The 21,138-nt window shown below is 42.3% G+C and overlaps 1 protein-coding gene across 13 annotated transcripts in view; it reads left to right on the top strand.

Moving 5' to 3' along the window:
- HDAC4 (histone deacetylase 4) overlaps positions 1 to 21,138 on the top strand; it is a 428,940-nt gene that overhangs the window by 266,818 nt on the left and 140,984 nt on the right. For all 13 annotated transcript variants that reach the window (XM_039494525.1, XM_039494524.1, XM_039494513.1 and 10 more), the window contains one exon: positions 7,380 to 7,501. In XM_039494525.1, the coding sequence (XP_039350459.1) occupies positions 7,380 to 7,501 (122 nt within the window). The remainder of the gene's footprint in view (positions 1 to 7,379; positions 7,502 to 21,138) is intronic.

Genomic DNA, 21,138 nt, shown 5'->3' on the forward strand with positions numbered 1-21,138 from the left:
ATTTTAAAAACCTTATTTACTTTACATACCACAATAGTTTAGTTATATATATTAGACTTATAGAAAGAGACCTTCTACAAATGTTAACATGTATGACTGGCACACGAAACCTTAAATTAGAGTGACTAAATGAAGACTCAGCACAGCACTTCTGAAAGGTTGCTGACCCCTGCACTTAAGGATCTATTAAATGAAGGAGAGACGCAATCAGTTCTTCAAAGATGTAACTCTCAGTAATATTACGTAGTCAAGAGGTTCTTATGGAATACATACTTAGACTGAATTTACATGTAACCAATGTTTTCATGCCATTTTGTAAACTCTTTTACATTCATATTTCACATTCATTCTCAACTATTTAAAAGTCCTTTCCATACTATAATTGTCAGCTTGTGGTAATAAAGCGTAACACAACTACTTTCAAAATTTGTCATGATATTGTTGTCCACTGTATAACTTCTAAAACTAATTTGACAGTCATAATTCTGTAGGGGTCTAAACATGCTATAATGTTGGTTCAACTGGTTTCATTGTAATGGGACAGGGCACTGTAGGCTTCGTGGCAGAACTGATAAGTTTTCTGAGGGAGTTCTCAATCACCTATCTTGTTGGAATTGAGTTGTGAGAGCGACTGCTTCCCAAAAATGGAAGAAAACATGGAAGTTTACTATGAATGCATCTGTGTGTAAGTTAATAAGTGAGTCTCTGGGTAGATGTACTTACGATGGCATTGATTGAGATTAATCAAATGTACACAGGTGCATACATTCTGTGTATACATGAGATTCCATCACAGATACATGAACTGAATGTACATTCAAACATAAATGCCATGTGTGTATCATACATAAAGTTACTGTGCAAACCTGTGAGAAGGATCACAACGGTTCAAATAATGTGTGTATGTATTTGGAGACATGCATGATCTGAAATGCTCATGAATTTACTTCACTGTGCAATTTTAGATGTTTTAAGGTGTGATCAGTTACCAGACTTCTGAAATTCTTGTGTGTGTGTGGATGTATATATATTCCATAGTGCCATACAGCTGGCATAGGGGTGTCGCATCTTAGATCCCAGTCCTACAAACAGTTGTGCTGTATAAATGTTTGGAGTATTCAGGACTTCCTTTGTTCTGTGATTGAGAAATCCAAAGCACATCTAAACTCATTTTTGGAGTTAGTGTACATTCTCTAACAAAGTGGTGAAAACAGTTTAACCTGACATGACTGTGTACTTTAAGCCACAATAAGATAAACTGTTTTTTGTATGGACAAGAGCAAAGAGTGGTTTTCTACACAGTGTGCCCTGGTGGATTGAGGCTTCTTGGTAGTAAACTTCACTTTGGGGCATCTGGACTTCTTGTTTGTGAAATATATTTCTGTGCAAATTGTTTGACAGCTGCATTGCTTAACCTATAAATTGCTAAAAGGATTATTTTGTTAAATTCTCCATACTATTAATATTGAAAATCTGGAGATTTCCAAAATTGTATCCTGGTCAGGCTGCAAAATCAGCCTATAAATTTCACACAAATCTATTGACAAACATGATACACATCGGATTCATCCAGCATACATGCAGAAGGCTTGGGGAAATAATTAATTAAATATCTTTAGCAAATTTGGCATAATTTACACCCAGCAGCCTTCTGAAACAAAACACAAAGCCAACAAAATAATAAAACAAAAAACAAAACTGTAAATTACCAGTTTTCGGGATTGATTCTGAAAGATATTGAACAATTTGGCTCCAACCTTGCAAAATATTTAAGTACTTTTCTCAGTCGGGGCCTAAGTATGTGCTTAAAGCAATCTCGAGGACACCACCTATCCAGCACTGCTGCTGTTAGTAAAGTCTACAGATGGTGGCTAATGTTTTTCTTCTAATTTTACTGTTGTATTTATTCTCCAGTTTGGGTTCCAGTTCAACAAAGAACCATCGGTGGGAGAAGTGATAACTCAGGCTTTGAGCAGAGTGCTTAAGCATGTTCTTAACTTTAAGAATCTGAGTAGTCCCACAAAGTAAGACATAGTACTTAAGCATGTGCTTAAAGTTGCACACCTGGTTAAAAACCTTGCTGAACTTTGGCTTTATTTTCTGGGACTATTCCCATGCTTAAAGATTTGCATGTGCTTAGTTGCCTTGCAATATCAGTGCCTGAGTTTTTAAATTTTCTCTTCAGTGTAGTTTCAGATGGGTGTCTAGGAAAAAGGAAACTGGAACGAAGCAAAAAGACCTTAGAATATAAATAAGAAAAAGGACCGAGATTCTTCTTTGACTAGTGTCCATGTCTGTGCCTCACTTCAGGTGTGCATGCACACTGTGCCTTTGATCAGATATTTTTGATAGCAGTGCCTGTTTGGCTCACGGATGCGCCCTACACATCCTTGTGCCCCATACCGAGACTATATAGGGCTGCGAGCGTGAACCACCCTCAGTTCCTTCTCAACTGCCATCGGCCAGTTTAGTGTGTGCCTGTCCTCTCTCTAGAGTTAGAATAGCATATAGTGTTAATTCTTCAGTGGTTTGTGGGATACTTAATTGTATCTGGGATGCTGACTTTAAAGGATGCCTCTCCTGTAGAAAAGAAGTGCCCATCAGCGATGGGCATTCTCAGTGTATTTGTTCCTTTGAAGACTCGCATATCCCTAACAAGTGCAAGATTTCCACTTCTTTTAAGGGAAGATCCTGTAAAAACAGGGAAATTAAGTATAGACTACTAATGATGAGCATGCCTTAAAACCATCTTTGGACCTAGGTACAGAGAATCTTCCTGTTACACGGACTCTATACCCCTAAGTGCTCTGTCTGTGTCAAGATCACTGTCACCAAGACCTTCCACGATGAAGACTGTGAAGACCCCAGCCTCCCAACCTTCTCCATGAGTGAGGTACTTATAACCACTACTGCGGTACTGAGGGTTTCCCACTCAAAGACAAAGGAAGGAGATTAGAGGAGCACAGTGGAGACTTCCTTCTCAGAGGATTTGGTCACCAGAGACCTCAGGCCCCAAAAGGATTGCTAATGAGGCTCTGAGCACTTGGGATACAGTGAAGCATTTCAAGAGTTCAGTGAAGTTCCGTATTTCGGTGGTAAAGGGCATGGTACCGAAGACTGCTATCAACAGAGCCCATGATAGTAAGAGTCTGGCATCATAGGAATCTGCGGTACCCTCTGTGCCATAATCAATGTCTCAGAGGAAGACATCGAGAACAACCTTGGTGCCCATTCCAAAATCTGTTGTGCTCCTGGTACCACGTTACCCTAAAAGATCTCCTGTTACCGAATGAGCTAGTGTGTCCCCTCCTTGCAACATCTCTCAGTATTGAGATCTGCTTGGTCACTGACCACACATGTAGTGAGACCCACCACTTCCCCAACTTCTACTATTCAGGAAGTAGGGTTGTCACCTCCTGTACAATATGTGGAAGAGAGTTCAGACTCTGAGCTTTTGGCTCAAAGTGCTCCAGTTTACTCGAGGAGATGTTATTCTCTGCGTATGCCAGGCAGGCAGGATACATGACCTCTGCTTGTTGATACTTGAGACAACCATCGATGGCTATCTTCCCCCATGCCTTCTAGTCCTCCTCATTGGCCTTATTGAGACCCATGGGCAATGTACCACCAGCAGTTTTGAGGGGTCCCGATTCAGTTTCATAAGAAACATAAGAGCTCTTTCTCCAGCCCGGTCCACCTCTCCCCTCCACTCTGAATCAGCAGAGGAGACCTGTGAGCAGCAAGAGATGAGGGTGGAAAAGGTCACTCCCTTACAAATATCTCTTCATCATCACCTGATGTGGCAGTAAAAGCAGCAAGGAGTCCTGTGGCACCTTATAGATTAACAGACGTATTGGAGCATGAGCTTTCACGAAAGCTCATGCTCCAATACGTCTGTTAGTCTATAAGGTGCCACAGGAGTCTTTGCTGCTTTTACAGATCCAGACTAACACGGCTACCCCTCTGATACTTGATGAGGCAGTAATACCACCACCACCATTAGCTGATGACTTTTGTCAGTTCCAGGACCTGTTGAAGTGGGTGGTAGATGTTCTTCAGATTCTCCTGGAAGAGGTACAGGATTCACATCACAAGCTCATGGACGTATTGCATACTTCTACTTCAGCATGAGTGGCACTGCTGATTAAGTACTTTTAGAGCCAGCCAAGACCCCCTGGCAAACTCCAGCAATGGCACCCCTACAGGCAAGTGTGCCAATAAAACATACTACATCCTGGTGATGAAATCCAAGGTTTTTTTTTCATACCAGCCACCGAATTCTCTGGTTGTAGATGCAGTTATTGAAAGGGGGAGATAGCATGCTCAAATATCTACTCCATATAACAAGGACCAGAAGCATTTGGACCTTTTTGGTAATAAAAGCTACTCTTTGACAATGTTACAGTTCAGGATAGCAAATCGCCACACCCTGAGGTTGAAATATGACTACCTGAACTATGGGAAGTTTAATGCTTTTATTGACCATTTACAGTAGGAACACTGAGGTCAGTTTAGCTCCAAAGTAAAGGTGGGTCTGCTCTTGTTGAAGATGTCTGCATCAAGTGAAGCTTAAAAGGCAACACTGCAGTCTGGTCTATTTCCACCACAGCAGTGATGAGACAAACTTTCTGGCTTCAGTTGTCTAGTTTCCTGTGGGAAGTACAATTGGCTGTTGAGGACATTTAATGGCCGCAACATCTGTGCAGGCTCCACAGATGACTCACATCACATACCCTAAAGGATTTGGAGTACACTTAGATCTTTGCGCATAAACACACCTGCAAATAAAAGGAAATTTAGCATGTCTCAGTCAGCTCAAAGATCTTGTCCTGCTCAGTTTTTCCACCTTCCATAGACCATCTGAACCCCACTGGCTAAGATTTTTCTAAAAAGAAGCCAATGACTACCTCAGCTGCTTCATCCCAGCTATCAGCATCTTCCAAACACCATTTCTGATGGTTTTGTGCAGAGTCTAAACCACCCAATAGTGAGGGTTCTTAGCTGTACCATTCCACCCGTTTTCCGCAGTTTCAACACTTCCCTCTCTGTATACTAACATGCCTGGGAGACTATAACATTAGACAGGTGAGTATGGGAGGCCATTAAATCTGGTTATATGATTGTTTGCCTCCATCCCATCCCATTTCCCTATCTCTCTTCAGGGAATCCTCTCATGATCAAAAGCAAGGACATGTCCACTGCTTCTGGGCAATCTAGCATCTTGCATTTTTGGTAACACAGAACACCAGATTACATTTTTGATGTCTCCAGGGGTGACTCAGGACAGTTTGTGCCCAACACAAACAGTCTGAACAAACAGGTGTCTATAACCAGTCGAGTCCTGCAGTCACTCACCCGGTGGAAGGATCCTTTCAAGGTTTGTGCAGGAATCCCATTAATCCAGAATCCTCTTATGGTCATAATAATATCAGACAGTTCCCTCTTGGGAGGGTGAGCACATATGAGTCCTCACACAGCCCAAGGCAAATGGTCAAAGCAAAACCAAGACTTTCATGTCAATCTGCTGGAGTTAAGGACTGTCAGAAATGCTTGCCTCCACTTTCTTCCCCTAATCAAAAACATTCAAGATCAGCACAGACAACATAGGTTGTGTATATATCAGTAGTCAGGGTGGAGCGCATTCCCCCTCACTCTGCAAAGTGATAAAGCTTTGGAATTGGTGCGTAGCTAGTCAGATGGCCATTTCAGTTTTTTATGTCCCACATAGGCAAAACACTATGGCACGCTACCTCAGCAGACTGTTTTCCCTAAATTACAAATGTGAATTGGACTCTTTAGTCTTTAACAAAATATTCCTAGCTGGGGGTTTCCAGATGTTGACTTTTTCATCACTGTAGCTAACACAAACTGCAGAATATTCTGTCCCAAAGGATAACTCAATCCAGAACCTCTAGGAGACACCTTTCCCATTACATGGACAAGGAATTTTATTTTATTTTATTTTATTTTATTTTTGTATGCATATCTATCAACTCCATTGCTTTTAAAGGTTCTTAGCAAGATCAAGTCAGACCAAGCCGGGGTCACTTGGATTGCACCAGCCTGGCCAAGATGAGTTTGGTTTCCTTACCTCATCAGACTCTCCTCTCATCCTCTGTGGAGGCTCCTGATCAATTCTTGACTGTTGAATCAGAATGCAGGTAGAAGACTTCTCCCCAGTCTGAACATTCTGCAACTCCAAGCATAGTTCCTCAATGTTTCTTGGGACTAGAAGCATCCTGTTCATCAGAAGTAAAACATGTGCTGTTAAATAGCAGCAAGGACTCTACAAGACACACTTACCTTCTCCATTTCTGAAGGTATCATCTTTGGTGTAACTGCCGTCACCTTTCACCTATTCAGTTGTCTTTCCACAATTAGATTAGATTACCTGTTGGAATTGAAGACATCAGATCTATACGAGTTCCATCAAGGTTCACTTAGCATCTATTGTCCTTCCAGTTTTCTTTCCTAAGCCACACCAGACAGGAAGCCATCTTCCATATACTAGTTGTTAAAAGGACATTAGCCCTTTACTTGGACAGAACCAGAGCGTTCAGGAAGTTCCCTAGACTTTATTTCTATTGCAGATAGGTCTAGGGGATCCACTGTCTCCATGCAGAGACTGTCTAAGTAGATCTCTGGATGTATTATTACCTGGTATGGCCTGGCTGATGCTCAGCCTCCCCTATGAGCTACTGCACAGTCTACTAGATTACAGTCAAGATCTCTAGCCCTGCTCAAGAAAGTTCCAGTTGCTGAAAGCTGCAGTGTAGACCATGGTGCATGCAGTTTGGTAACATAGTTCTCTCCTTAGTGCTGGACTCTGTTCTGAACCTCCCATCTTCTTAAAGGGGTTACTACTCAGACGTCACCTGAAATGTAGCACCTACAGGGACACTACTCAAAGAAGGAGAGGTTACTCACCTTGTGCAGTAACTGGAGTTCTTCCAGATGTGTCCCCTTATACGTGTTCCACTAGCTGCCCTCCTTCCCCTCTGACTCAGAGTTTTTCTGTGGGAAGAAACTCAGGGTGGTTCACCCATGCAGCCCTTTATAGCCTCGTTGCAGGGCATGAGGATGTGTAGGGCACTGCTACCAAAACTCTTTGAGCAAAGGCAGAGGTGCACCCCTGAAGTTGAGCACCTACAGGGGGACACGTCTCAAAGAACTCTAGTTACTTCACAGGTTGAGTAACCTTCTTTTTCTCTGACCACATTGTCCAGGGTTAACTCTCATTGTCAGGAATGGGCATTCTCTGCTTTGAATGTCAGTACAGCATCATTTAATATAAACAGAGAAGATAGTATAGATTAATCTTCTCTTACACTTAACTTTTGTAAAGTTTCCACTTTCTCTTTCTACTCCTTCCTATATAGGAAAACTCAGCACAGTTCTCTTGACCAGAGTTCTCCCCCACAAAGTGGAATATCGGGCACCTACAATCACCCTGTCCTGGGGATGTATGATTCCAAAGATGACTTTCCACTCCGAAAAACAGGTAAATCCAATATTAATGTTCTGTCTTGCACCCTAAATATCTTTACTGTGGCAGTCTGTCCTTTTGTAAAAGGAGTAAATATTAACTAAAATTATGGGTGATATTTTTAACGTGTAATTTTTTTTTTAAACACCTCTACCTCTATAGCACTGTAGAATTAATGAAAAGTGTTAGAATTTGAGTAATGTTTAGTTTGGCCAGGCAGAAATTTATTAAGACTTATGAAAACTTCACATGGAAGCCTAATTTACATGAAATTTGTGAGTTTGTCATCCTCACAAGTGCAAAATTAAAACAGATTTGTCGTCTTCGATCAATAAGTGTTTCATTGAATGAGAAAAATGCATATATCTTAATACTATTTTAGGGGCTTTTTTGTTGTGTGTATGATATTATGCAAAAAAAAATCATCTCTGCCAGTCAAAGCATGAGGATTTACAGTAAAGATACTGACTCATACCTGTGTATGGTTGTTTCTCAGCTGTGCTCTTCCCTGTGCTTTGATTGAGGAGCCAGTTATTTCTCAGCTATATATTATGCAAAAAATCTGTTTTGATTGGCTGCTTTCATCAACTCCACATCATATGCGTATAGCCAACATGGAATGTTGGCTTCTAACCTCAACAGCATAAAACTCTCTGAGTAAATACACCCTGATGAGCTCCCCTCAATTTCACTAAGGGCTAGTCTACACTTACCAGCCGGGTCGACGCGGTGAGTTCGACTTCTCAGAGTTCAAACTATCGCGTCTAATCTGGACGCGATAGTTCGAACTCCGGAAGCGCCGCGGTCGACTCCGGTACTCCACCACTGCAAACGGCGGTGGCGGAGTCGACCTTGGAGCCGCGGACTTCGATTCCACGGCGTCTGGATGGGTGAGTAGTTCGAACTAGGGTACTTCGAATTCAGCTACGCTATTCACGTAGCTGAATTTGCGTACCTTAGTTCGAGCCCGCTTCTTAGTGTGGCCCAGCCCTAACAGCCATGCTGGGAAGGACTGAGCACACAGTGCTGTGTCTTTAAAGTACCTTTTAAATAGGGAACTTTAAAATTACCTATTTAATTTTAAACTTCCCTATTTAAAAGCGCTCTTTTTGATTTTTTGAGGGGAGAGGAAATGCGGGGGGGGGGTACGCTCATGCTTCAGGATTTCAGCAGGCTGCCTGCAGAGGTCAGGAAGGGATTTTTCTTCCCCCCATGTCATATATCTTCTTCCAGTGAAGTGTCAGAGTTGGCCACAGCTGGAGATGGGACATTGGACAGGGAGGGCCAGGGCTCTCAGATGGGCATTCTCTCTCTGAGGTGCTTGGCTGGCTGGTTATTGTTCACATGCTCAGGGTCTTAACTGATCGCCAGATGTGGTATCAGGAAGGAATTCTCCCCGACATCATATTGGCAGTGATCTTGAGGGTGTTTTGCCTTCCTCTGCAGCATGTGGGCTCAGATCATTTGCCAAAATTAACTGGGTATGTTTCACTCAATCATCTCAAGCTCTGTTGTACCTCGATCCCTCCTGTTCTCTGCCTGTGGCGCATAATAGTCTAGTTTCCTGTGGGCTGTAAAACTTTGGTCTCAGTTTGGTAGTGATGGCCTGTGATACAGTGGTGGTCAGACTAAATGATCTGTTTGTCCCTTTGGGCTGTAAACCCTGACTCTAAAAGCAGAGGTGCATTTGAACAAAGGAGTTAGTTGTGTACAGAACTCACTTCGGCTTCTTTTGAAAACTGCCAGCCTACATGGCTATTTCTCTAACTGTATACCATGCAAATCCGTGCACTCTGATTGGCTAACAGCCACCAGCCAAAAAATGTGCAGTGATTTCCATAATCATGTTATGATTGTTTTACAGTAACCATGTTGCAAATATGTTAATCTCTGTACTCTGATTACTGTACTCTGTGCTCTGATTAGCTGCCATATTTCAATTGCTGTTCACTTGCAATGGACTGCCCTAGGATGACTAGATAGCAAGTGTGAAAAATTGAGTTGGAGTGGGAAGCAATAGACACCTATATAAAGAAAAAACAGCAAATATTGGGATTGTCCCTATAAAATCAGGGCATCTGGTCACCCTAGACTGCCCCCTCCACTAGTGAATTGTAGTGCCCTTACTGGCATGCATTTATTTATATGGTCTGATCATGACAAGTGAGGCTTATTTGTTTTAAGTATAGTGCCATTACAGTATTCCAATACTATTAACTCCTATATATATTAAATTGTATATATGTTAATTGTGCTTCAGTTAGCTTCCCCATTTGGAGCCAAAATAATCTGAAGTGTCAAGATGGGGAATGCTGTCTTAATAGTGTTGAACTACAGTTCTCTTAGGATGAAATGGTCCCAAGGTTGCACACATGATTGGTATTGGGTTAGCATAAGTCCAGTAAATCAAGCTGGATCTTTGGTTCACTCCTACAGTTTGCACGTTTTGTTGAAAAATCTAAGTTTGGTCCTCCTGGACATCACACTCATATCCACAGGGCTTCTGGATTCATTTTTCTGGCACAATTAGGGCAAGAAGAGCAGACAGAAAAGAAGTCCTGATTTGTTTTGCATTATTTATTCTTGCTCCTGTTAGTACTGCATGACCCAGCATAGAGAAGAGAGTGTGAGTAGGTTGTATTCCTTGTACTCAGCAATAGAACTCTTCACTAAGTTCCAATCAGTTAAACCCATGCAAACCCACTGAAGGGTAAAGGGGTTACCCAGGTGTGACTGAGAGCTTCATAGAACCCGTTGAACTTTTATTACAGAAGATACTACATGGGAAGGAAAATTTTAGCTTGACTTGGAGTCTGGGGTTGAGTTTGCAAGTCTGGCAGAAATTAAAAAGAAAATCTTTGTTACGTAAATCAATGAGAGAATAAATATTAAACATCCTATGCTGTTTTTTCAGTCATTTCTCAGAGAAGAACAGCACTTCTTTTAGTATTGGCCCATATGACAAAACCTTAAATAGGAGCAGACCAATCTACTTTGAAATTTAAACGCTACAGGTAAACACTAGCCAAGGCAATTGTACAATAAATCTGTATCTGTTCTGCCGCTGTGGAAGACTTTGACTTAGATGCTGTTTGTGTTTCCAAATGCATCCTGTTCCTCCAACACTTATAGCGAGATTTGGGAAATCCTCTCTGTGTGTGTCCTATTTTCTCTTTAGCTAGGCTCTGTTTAAAGACTGTGTGAAAATATATGGGTATCGGTCCTTCGTGTTTTCAATGCACCATTTTCGTGACATATGGAAGATTAAGAAAAAGTTTGGGACTAACATACACATGGTTTTTTGCAAAAGTTTTGCCTAAAAAGCTAGTTTATAGATGAAGTGTCCAATTATATTCCAACACCTTACTGCATCTAATATAGTCTCCACCCGTAGTGTTCTTAGTCACTTTTTTCAATCATTTTAAATTGTTTTTGTAAAGCCCTACAGCATCAGAATTTTAATGCAAATCATGTATAATAAATCAGTATGACAGCTGTCACTCTGTTTGGTACTTATTGTTCTGCACATCATAGAACTTTAGAACAATATTTTTGTGAGCTAGTTCCATTATATTTTTTGCACATAAATAAACTGCTGTCATCCTGTGTAGCTGGAAAAAAGTTTCTCATTTCGTAGTTTCAAACAAGTTTTTTTTCTCAAAAGAAGCAGAAAGAGGGAAAGGCCAAAGAAAATAAATGTTAGTATAAGGAATACCAGTTTTAACATTACTAGTTCTGTGATTATAAAAACGATGCAACACTGACAAACATACAGATTTACAGAGATAAGTATTAGCAATCACCAGGAGGAGTCAGGAGAAACAACCTAATACCCAACTACAAGTGAAAGAATCAGACCCCAAATGGGAGGAATGAACTCTACTTGCTTTTTCAGATGGAAGTAAGGGGGGGGGGGAGGGGGGAATGGGACTGCTCAGATTTCTACCTAAATGTGGGAAAATGTTGGTGATCCACTTGGTCTTAGAAGACTCATGGAATGGAGTCAATACTGTGATAATTTTGTCCATGCTTATTCAGCTTTTCCACTTCCATTGTGTTCTTTGTGCCCTGATATTCCCAGAATAAAGAGAAAAGCTGTACATTTTCATTTATTTCTAGAAGCCATGATTAGAGGCCCACAGAGGGGCTGTTACCAAACACAAAGAGGGTGTAGAGAAGCTGGATATTAGGCATAGGTGTGACAAAATAGCAGAACCTCTCTTTGAGTGTAGCCTGTACACGAGCATCAAGAACCTTTACTAACTGCAGCCCTTCCAGGAAAAGGACACAAGCCTAGGTTAATTGCTTAGACCCAGCCAAGGAGGAAGTAGCTCTAGATAGGGTTTAATCTGGATTTCTCTAATGGAATTAGAAAGGGCTGTGAGTCTTTTAATAGCAATTTTAGTCTGCCTCCTCAAATTCAGTTGTATGACTTTTTTTACTTATGCGGGCAAATAATTAAATATTAGTGTTTTTTTTTCCTATGCTGTGTGAGCAGGCAGTTCTATGTTTGCAAGAATAAGCGGGTGTCAGAGGGTTAGCTGTGTTAGTCTGTATCCACAAAAACAACGAGGAGTCCGGTGGCACATTAAAGACTAACAGATTTATTTGGGCATAAGCTTTCATGGATAAAAACCCACTTCTTCAGATGCATGGAGTGAAAATTACAGATGCAGGCATAAATATATTGACACATGAATGAGGAGTACCAAGGAGTACCAAAAGAAACTACACAATCTGATCAAGAAACTCCCTGCTATAGCACAGGAACAAATCTACAGACACACCCCCAGAGCCCTGACCAGGGGTATTCTATCTGCTACCCTACCTCTTTACATCATTATTCCACACGAGGATGGACTACAAGCTGTCAGGAACAGTATCCCTGATGAGGCCATAGCACACCTGCTGGCCGAACTTTGTGACTTTGTCCTAACCCACAACCATTTCAGATTTGGAGACAACTTGTACCTTCAAGTCAGCAGCACTGCTATGGGTACAAACATGGCCCCACAGTATACCAATTTTTTTATGGCTGACTTAGCAAAACGCTTCCTCAGCTCTCGTCCCCTAGTGCCCCTCCTCTACTTGCGCTACATTGATGACATCTTCATTATATGGACCCATGGGAAGGAGGCCTTTGAGGAATTCCACCTGGATTTCAACAATTTCCATCCTACCATCAACCTCCGCATGGACCAGTCCACACAAGAGATCCACTTCCTGGACACTACAGTGCAAATAAGTGATGGTCATATAAACACTACCATATACGGGAAACCTACTGACCACTATACTTACCTTCATGCCTCCAGCTTCCATCCAAGACACATCACATGATCCATTGTCTATATCCAAGACCTAAGATACAACCGAATTTGCTCCAATCCCTCAGACAGAGACAAACACCTACAAGATCTTTATCAAGCATTCTTAAAACTACAATACCCACCTGGGGAAGTGAGGAAACACGTTGACAGAGTGAGACAGGTACCTAGAAGTGACCTACTACAGGACAGGTCTAACATGGAAAATAACAGAACACCATTGGCCATCACGTACAGCCCCCAGCTAAAACCTCTCAAGCACATCATCAACGATCTACAACCTATGCTGGAAAACAATCCCTCACTCTCTCAGACCTTGGGAGGCAGGCCAGTCCTCGCTTACAGACAGCCCCCAACCTGAAGCAAATACTCACCAGCACACATCACATCATAGAAACACTAACCCAGGAACCAGTCCCTGTAACAAACCACGTTGTCTACTCTGTCCCCATATCTACTCTAGTGACACCATCAGAGGACCCAACCACATGAGCCATACCATCAGGGGCTGTCATAAATATAAAGGGAAGGGTAACAACCTTCCTGTGTACAGTACTATAAAATCCCTCCTGGCCAGAGGCACAAACTCCTTTTACCTGTAAAGGGTTAAGAACCGCAGGTATCCTAGCCGGCACCTGACCAAAAGGACCAATAAGGGGACAAGTTACTTTCAAATTGGGGTGGGAGGGTGGGGGTTTGTTTTGTCTGTTCTTTGTCTGTTCTGGGTACTTGCTGGAGACAGATCAAGAAAGCAAGCAATCCAACTCAATTAGAATTAGTAAGTAATAGGAAGGGAATGTGTTAGCTTACTTTTATTTTGGCTTGTGATTTTATCTGTGCTGAGAGGAAGGTGTATTCCTGGTTTTCTTTTTGTAACTTTAAAGTTATGCCCAGAGGGAAATCCTCTGTATTTTGAAGCTGATTGCCCTGTGAGATTATCTTCCATTCTAATTTGACAGAGGTGCTTCTTTTACCATTTTTCTTTCTAATAAAGTTTGGAAGGTTGGTCTGTGATCATCTTGTTTATTCTCAAGCCTCCCCAGGAAAGGGGGTGTAGAGCTTGAGGGGATATTAGTGGGGAGTAGGAACTCCAACTGGTCCTTTCCCTGAGTTTTGTCTCATCACTTGGTGGTGGCAGCATTACCTAATCCAAGGTACAATAGTTTTTAAGCTAAGCTGGATCCCCAGAGTGGGGAAGGAACCCTGACAGGGGCTCATTCACATGCATATCTACTAATGTGATATACGCTATCATGTGCCAGCAATGCCCCTCTGCCATGTACATTGGCCAAACCGGACAGTCTCTACGTAAAAGAATAAATGGACACAAATCAGAGATCAGGAATGGTAACATAAAAAAGCCAGTAGAGGAACACTTCAATCTCCGTGGACATTCTATAACAGATTTAAAAGTAGCCCTCCTTCAACAAAAAAAACCTTCAGAAACAGACTTCAAAGAGAAACTGTGGAGCTACAATCAATTTGCAAATTTAACACCATTAATTTGGGCTTGAATAGGGACTGGGAGTGGTCGGCTCACTACAAAAGCAATTTTCCCTCTCTTGGTATTGACACCTCCTCATCAATTATTGGGATTGGACCACATCCACCCTGATTGAATTGGCCCTGTCAACACTGGTTCTCCACTTGAAGGTAACTCCTTTCTCTTCATGTGTCAGTATATTTATGCCTGCATCTGTAATTTTCACTCCATGCATCTGAAGAAGTGGATTTTTTACCCACGAAAGCTTATGCCCAAATAAATCTGTTAGTCTTTAAGGTGCCACCAGACTCTTCATTGTTTTTATACCATACATAATAGGCATAATAGCATATGTGAGGAAAGGGGTGAGAGGAACGGGTTTTGTGCATGAATTTCACCATCTTCTCCATGTTCCTGTATTTTTCCTGGTATAAACTGGGTTAATTTTGTTCTATTACATTTGGTTCAATCTACTATGAGCACTTTTGTATGGCTAGATCTTTTGAGATCAGGATTGTTAAGGAGTAGGAGCAGAGAGAGACATTGAGGAGATATTTCAGTTTTTGTCTCATTTTCCATTAAAGATGCCAGTTAACCAAAATCATGATGGGATCCAAGTAGCTCTGGAGTCCATGTAATTCTATCAACAAGTGTTAAATTTAATTTGATGGTTCCTATTAGAAGCTTTTCCATTGGTACTGTCAGGGTTCCTTCCCCACTCTGAATTCTAGGGCACAGATGTGGGGACCCGCATGAAAGCCCCCTAAGCTTATTTCTACCAGCTTAGGTTAAAACCTGGTACTCTGCCACCACCAAGTGATTTAACAAGAAACAGGGAAAGGACCACTTGAAGTTCCTCTTCCCCCAAAATATCCCCCCAAGCCCTTACACCCCCTTTCCTGGGGAGGCTTGAGAATAATATCCTAACCAATTGGTTACAAAGTGATCAAAGACCCAAACCCCTGCATCTTTGGACAATGGAAAAATCAGTCAGGTTCTTGAAAGAAGGATTTTGTTAAAAAGAAAAGGTAAAAATAATCTCTGTAAAATCAGGATGGAAAATAACTTTACAGGGTAATCAGATTCAAAGAGCCCAGAGGAACCCCCTCTAGCCTTAGTTTCAAAGTTGCAACAAAACAGGGATAAACCTCCCTCTAGCAAAGGGAACATTCACAAGTTGAGAAAACAAAGATAAACTAATACGCCTTGCCTGGCTGTTACTTACAAGTTTGAAATATGAGACACTTGTTCAGAAAAATTTGGAGAACATTGATTGATGTCTGGTCCTTCTTAGTCCCAAGAGCGAACACCAACACCACCAAAAAAAAAAGCACAAACAAAAGCTTGATTTGAAAGTATCTTGTCTCCCCATTGGTCCTTAGGGTCAGGTGTCAGCTAGGATACCTGAGCTTCTTAACCCTTTAAAGGTAAAAGGATTTTGGTGCCTCTGGCTAGGAGGAATTTTATAGTATTGTACACAGGAGGGTTGTTACCCTTCCCTTTTTAGTTATGACAGGTACCCACAGGACAAGTAGTCATGAAGCATGTCAAGGGTCATTTTTCTAATCTAACATCCCAAAAATAAGATTTAAAATTTGGAAAGGTATTTTTGCCTTCTTCCCTAAAGCTACAATGAACATTCCATTTGATTTTATGAGTCAAATTGTCAGCTGATGTGGACAGGCCCCTCTACATTTAACTCATTTTCAATTTTACTGGAATGTTGTGATTTTTTTTGAGAAGGTCTTGAGAGGAATTTCAGGGCACATAGTGGAAGCAATCTGACTGGGTTATCAGTTTGGCTAAAAATATGATTCAGCCAGCTGCTAGTAGTGTCATTCCATTCAGTGAGGTCATGATGCCATCAGTGGCAAGAAATGCTCAAAATTAGTTTTACACAGTTGGGAAAGATCGAATTTATCTGGAGGCTGAGGTACTTAAATCCCTTTGGGACATTAGGGAAGAGGATTTAGCTACTTCGTATGAAACCTTCATGTCAGTACTGAGAATCATGCCTCAAAACTTGGACACCTTCATCTTGAAACCTTCATGAAAATTATAATCCTCTGAGATGTAAAAGAATTGAAATAGCCACTGTAGGACTAGTATGGAAGAAGAGTGTTCAAAGCTAATTTGTTCTTTTCTATCAGTCTTAATCTTATGGCTAAAAGATGCACTCAGAGGAAGCAGGCCAGAAGTTCCTATGAGGAGATGATTTTCATTCTCTTCAACACTGGGCAACTGTGCCTACCACCCTATTTGAGCTGAAAAATGGCAAAGCAGGAGCCATTTGTTAGCAAACAAATACTAGTGTCTTTGAATAATGCCAAAATCCATGTTTGAAAAGCTACCCTCCACTCCATGACTGCACACAGAACATAGTTAAAAACAGACATGACCATGCCACCCAGTCAAATGCCTTTTCTGCATTAATAGGCTTGAGATACAGTTGCGGGGTACTTAAAAACGTTTCTTCCATTATGAGAGATTCTACCATTTCTAGTAGTAGTCCTGATCTCTCTAATGGACTTTCAGCTAGAACTGGTAGAATATTTCAAAATGGTATGCAGTTTAAAGGTGCCCACTGTAGGATCCACCTTCAACCAGGTCTGGTGGGGAATAGTTAACGATTGACTTATATTGTCAGCTCTGTGACAAGGTCATTACTGATCATTTTTGGCATCAGTCCTGCCAGTCAACCAGTAATTTAGAATAAGATTAATAGATTCATAGGTCCCAAGGGCAGAAAGACCACTGTGATCATCTAATCTGACCTTCTGTATAACACAAGCCATAGAACTTCCCCAAAATAATTCCTGTAGCAGATCTTTTAGAAAACCATCCAATCTTGATTTTAAAATTGTCAATTATGGAGAATCCACCATGACCATTATCTGTGACCGGAAAGTAGGCGGTCAGGTCTAGCAGTTGGGCAGGAGTCAATCTTAGTGGTCAGCTCAGGGGTTAGAGCCTGAGACAGTGTTGGGGATAAGGCATAGGAGCAGGGACCTGGAGAAAGGCAGGAAAGCAGGAACTGGCAGTAGATCAGAGTTTGAGATACAGCAGAGACCAGGAACAGGCAGGAATGCAGGGCTCAGGAGTCAAAAGCAAGAGCCAGCCACATAGTAGCAGCCAGCCACAGATTCCTCTAGTTGCTTGATCAACTTCCTGTGTTACTTCTTGGTTTATATCGAGTTCCTCAGCCTATTGGGGATGCTGGATGTTCCTCCAATAGGGAGTTTCAGGGGCAGGACCCTCTGTGAGCTACCACTTCACTGGTTCCCTTCTCTGGTTACTCAGGTGAGTTGCTGGTTCCTGGTTGTGGCTTGAGCACTGCCTGGGGACCCATGGGCCTGGGTTCAAGGCCCACAATCCCTCACACCCTTGGTAAATTGTTCCAATGATGGTTACGCTCTCAATTAAATTTGCATTTTTTTTTCCATTTTGAATTTATCCAGTTTCAACTTCCAACCGTTGGATCATGTAATACCATTCTCTGCCAGACTGAAGAGCCCATTATTAAATATTTGTTCCCCGTGTAGCTATTTATAGATTGTGATCAAGTCTCCCCTTAACCTTCTCTTTATTAAGCTAAATAGATTGAACTCCTTTAGTCTATCACTGTAAGACAGGTTTTCTAATCCTTTAGTTGATCTTACAACTCTTATCTGAACCCTTTTCAATTCATCAGCATCCTTCTTGAATTGTGTGCACCACTGCTGGACACAGTATTCCAGCAGCAGTTACATCAGTGCCAAATAGAGAGGGAAAATAACCTCTCTGCTCCTATTTGAGATTCCCCTATTTATACATCCCAGAATCACATTAGCTCTTTTGGCCACAGCATCACACTAGGAGCACATGTTCAGGTGATTATCTACCGCAATGCCCAAATCTTTTTTAAAGTCACTGCTTCCCAGTCCCCCATCCTGTAAGTATGGACTACATTCTTTGTTCCTAGATATATACTGTGACAAAGCTCTGTCCTTGTCTCCGTGGGTCCCGCATTTCCTTGCAGATTTCGCTAGCCTCAGAGGCTCACTGTGATCCTCTATGTGGCCCTTCTCTCTAGTTCATTTGGAAAAAATATTCTGGAATCTCAATTTATCTTGAAAACCAGGGCATCTAATTTTCACTGCTTCTGAAACCCGCAAATACAGTTCTTAGGGTGAGAACTGGCTCCTTCTTGTTCTTTCTAGCTACTTCCCATGCCTCCCACATCTTTTATTTAAAAACTCTCTCCCCTCCCCCCCGCTCTTCTCCCCCTCAGCCTTCCTCAATTTCTCACTCTGACTTTGATGCTTGAATTTATTTTTCCTCTCTATTCCATCCTAGCCATCATCTTGGCTTTAACCGTGAAAATAAATACTTTGTCCTGTTTGCTTTAGAAAATTCGAAAGAACCTGTAGGACAAACGCTAGAGCCCCACATCCCAAAGGTTATTTTAAATGTTAAAATTAAATTTCAAAATTGAGTAAATTATTACCCTTTTTTCACCAAACACTGCTGCTTCCTCCATCTCTCCATTTCTTAATTCCCTGACAATACTGAAAACTCTCCCTTTCTCCTGCCTGTCATACACCTTGAGTCTTAGTCTTTCCATGATGTGAATCTCTGAGTCTCTTTGACTTGGCTGCCTCTGTCGGACCTCTACTTCCGTCCCTTACCTCCTCCCCTTCCATCAACTCTATAGTTCTGTTCTCTGTCCTTTGCTCTCCTTAGACTACCCCCTTCTCCCCATAACAAATTCTGGCTGTTGTCACTGGGTGTCTTGCCCCTTTAAATGAAGCAGGTCCAGCTCCCCTGTGCCATTACAAGTGCTCCCAGCTTGGGCAGTTAAGAGGCAGTGCATTGCCTGGGACTGTAAAGGATCAGGGAGTACCGAAGAGGGAGGAGGTCCCTGAAGGAAGTTGTGGGAGAAGGCTGAAGGCAGCAGATGGGGTTGCCTGCTGATTTACAAACCAGAGAGCCAAGCAAGAGAGCTGGAGAGGGATGAAAGCAAGGGAGCAATGGAGAGGCTAACCCACTGATGTCTCCATGCTTGTAGGAGGTTGCTGAAGGAAGGCTTACAACAGGAGAGCAACAAGTTTGCCAGCTGGCATTCCCAAGCCAGAGTGAGGGTCAGAAAGGGCTGAAGGCAGAACAGCAGAGTGGCTATGATCCGCTGATATGTCCATCTGGGAGAGCTGGAGGGCTGAGGGCCATGGAAGCAGTGGAAAGGCATGCCTGCTGGCCTGTCTGAGAGGAGAGATGAACAGAACAGGGAGAGTGATGGGTGCTTCTCTGGGGAGGAGGAACTCACAGCAGAAAGGCTGCGGATTCCCACGCGGGAAAGCAGAGTTGCACTCCATCTGGTAGGGCTGGAATGACCATCTTGGCAGAAGAACAGGAGAGGACCAAAGAAGAGCCCAGGTACAATGAAGGTGTTGGAGTGTGACACGTTATGTCGGTGAACTAGACATCATGGGCTTTTAAGGATTAAATGTGCTGGGTGTGACAAATGGACTATGTTTGGGGAACTCCCCCCCCAGATTATTTGATCTTTTTTTATGTAATAAACTATCCCCAAGCAGGAGTATTATAAAGGCAAGAGAACCTGTCATGGAGTCCTTCGGTCCCCAAGAGGTGAAGTGGAACAGTAACCCTGGTGCGAGGGCACCAGACACAAGGGGTGTTGGGGGTTAAGGGGGTATCATTTGCACTGTCTCCTTACCTTCACTTGCTGCATTACTACTCTCACTCACTAAGTGACCTCTGGAAGGCCCATGATGTCCAGTTAACTCTGATGCTGTATCTTAGTGTGCTCTGCTGCCCAGGATTTTACCAGTTATTCTAAAGCCAGAACTCGCACCATTTGTTGTGCCAATTTCCCTTCACTTGGCAATTCTTCCAACTCTAGTCCCATACACCTCAGCCTTCGAGAGAATAAGGGACCCTGACTGTGTCTACCCCCCTCTAATTGATGATCCCTTGAATTAATCCTTCTCCACTGCTCCCTATTGTCCTCAGTTTTCCCGTGGCTTCTTGTTCCTTTCTGCAGCCTTCAAGTAATCTTATCTTTGGTCCTAAAGAAGTTCTCCACTTTATCAGCCTATGCCTTGAGAATGCTGTCCCATCCCACTACCTTGTTTTTCTGCCAACTCTTTGCTTGGTCACTTTCATCTGCCACCTGACCTTTCTGCTCCGACACTGTCCTCATGTATGAAGAACTCCTGTAGTGGCTCTTTCCATGCTCATCTCTACTACGTCACTGTCTTCATCAAGATGATTCACTCCCTTTTTCTCCCTGCGTTTCTGTGTCTCCAGACCACATTTTAAGGTGTTCTGGATAAGACTGCTGTTGGATAGGTAAGAACCCTGAAGAGCACAGAATAAAGTGCAAATGATTACAGTGGAGTTGCATCATAGGTGCATTTAACTTATGTGATTTTAACTATACATGCTTGGCAAAATAAAACAAAGAAAAATTACAGTTTAAATCCTGTACCTGTAGTGTGGGTGATTCTGCCTGTCATTCCACTCAATGAGCATTTGACTATATGTGATTTTTGCCTTACACACTGACTTCAGAGCCTAACACCTGTGTAAGATGTGACTCCCCTGTAAATTGTTTCACTCAGCTATTGGAGTAGTCCTTAAACAGGGAATAGCAGTTGCCAGGATTGGGCTGTTAAGGAATGGGAATTCTAATATATGGAGATATAGCGCTCTCATAGAGCTGGAAGGGACCCTGAAAGGTCATCAAGTCCAGCCCCCTGCTTTCACTAGCAGGACTAAGTACTGATTTTGCCCCAAATCCCTAAGTGGCCCCCTCAAGGCTTTAACTCACAACCCTGGGTTTA

The sequence above is a fragment of the Mauremys reevesii genome, linkage group 11 (assembly GCF_016161935.1).
Source record: "Mauremys reevesii isolate NIE-2019 linkage group 11, ASM1616193v1, whole genome shotgun sequence".
In the NCBI taxonomy this organism is placed as follows: Eukaryota; Metazoa; Chordata; order Testudines; family Geoemydidae; genus Mauremys; species Mauremys reevesii.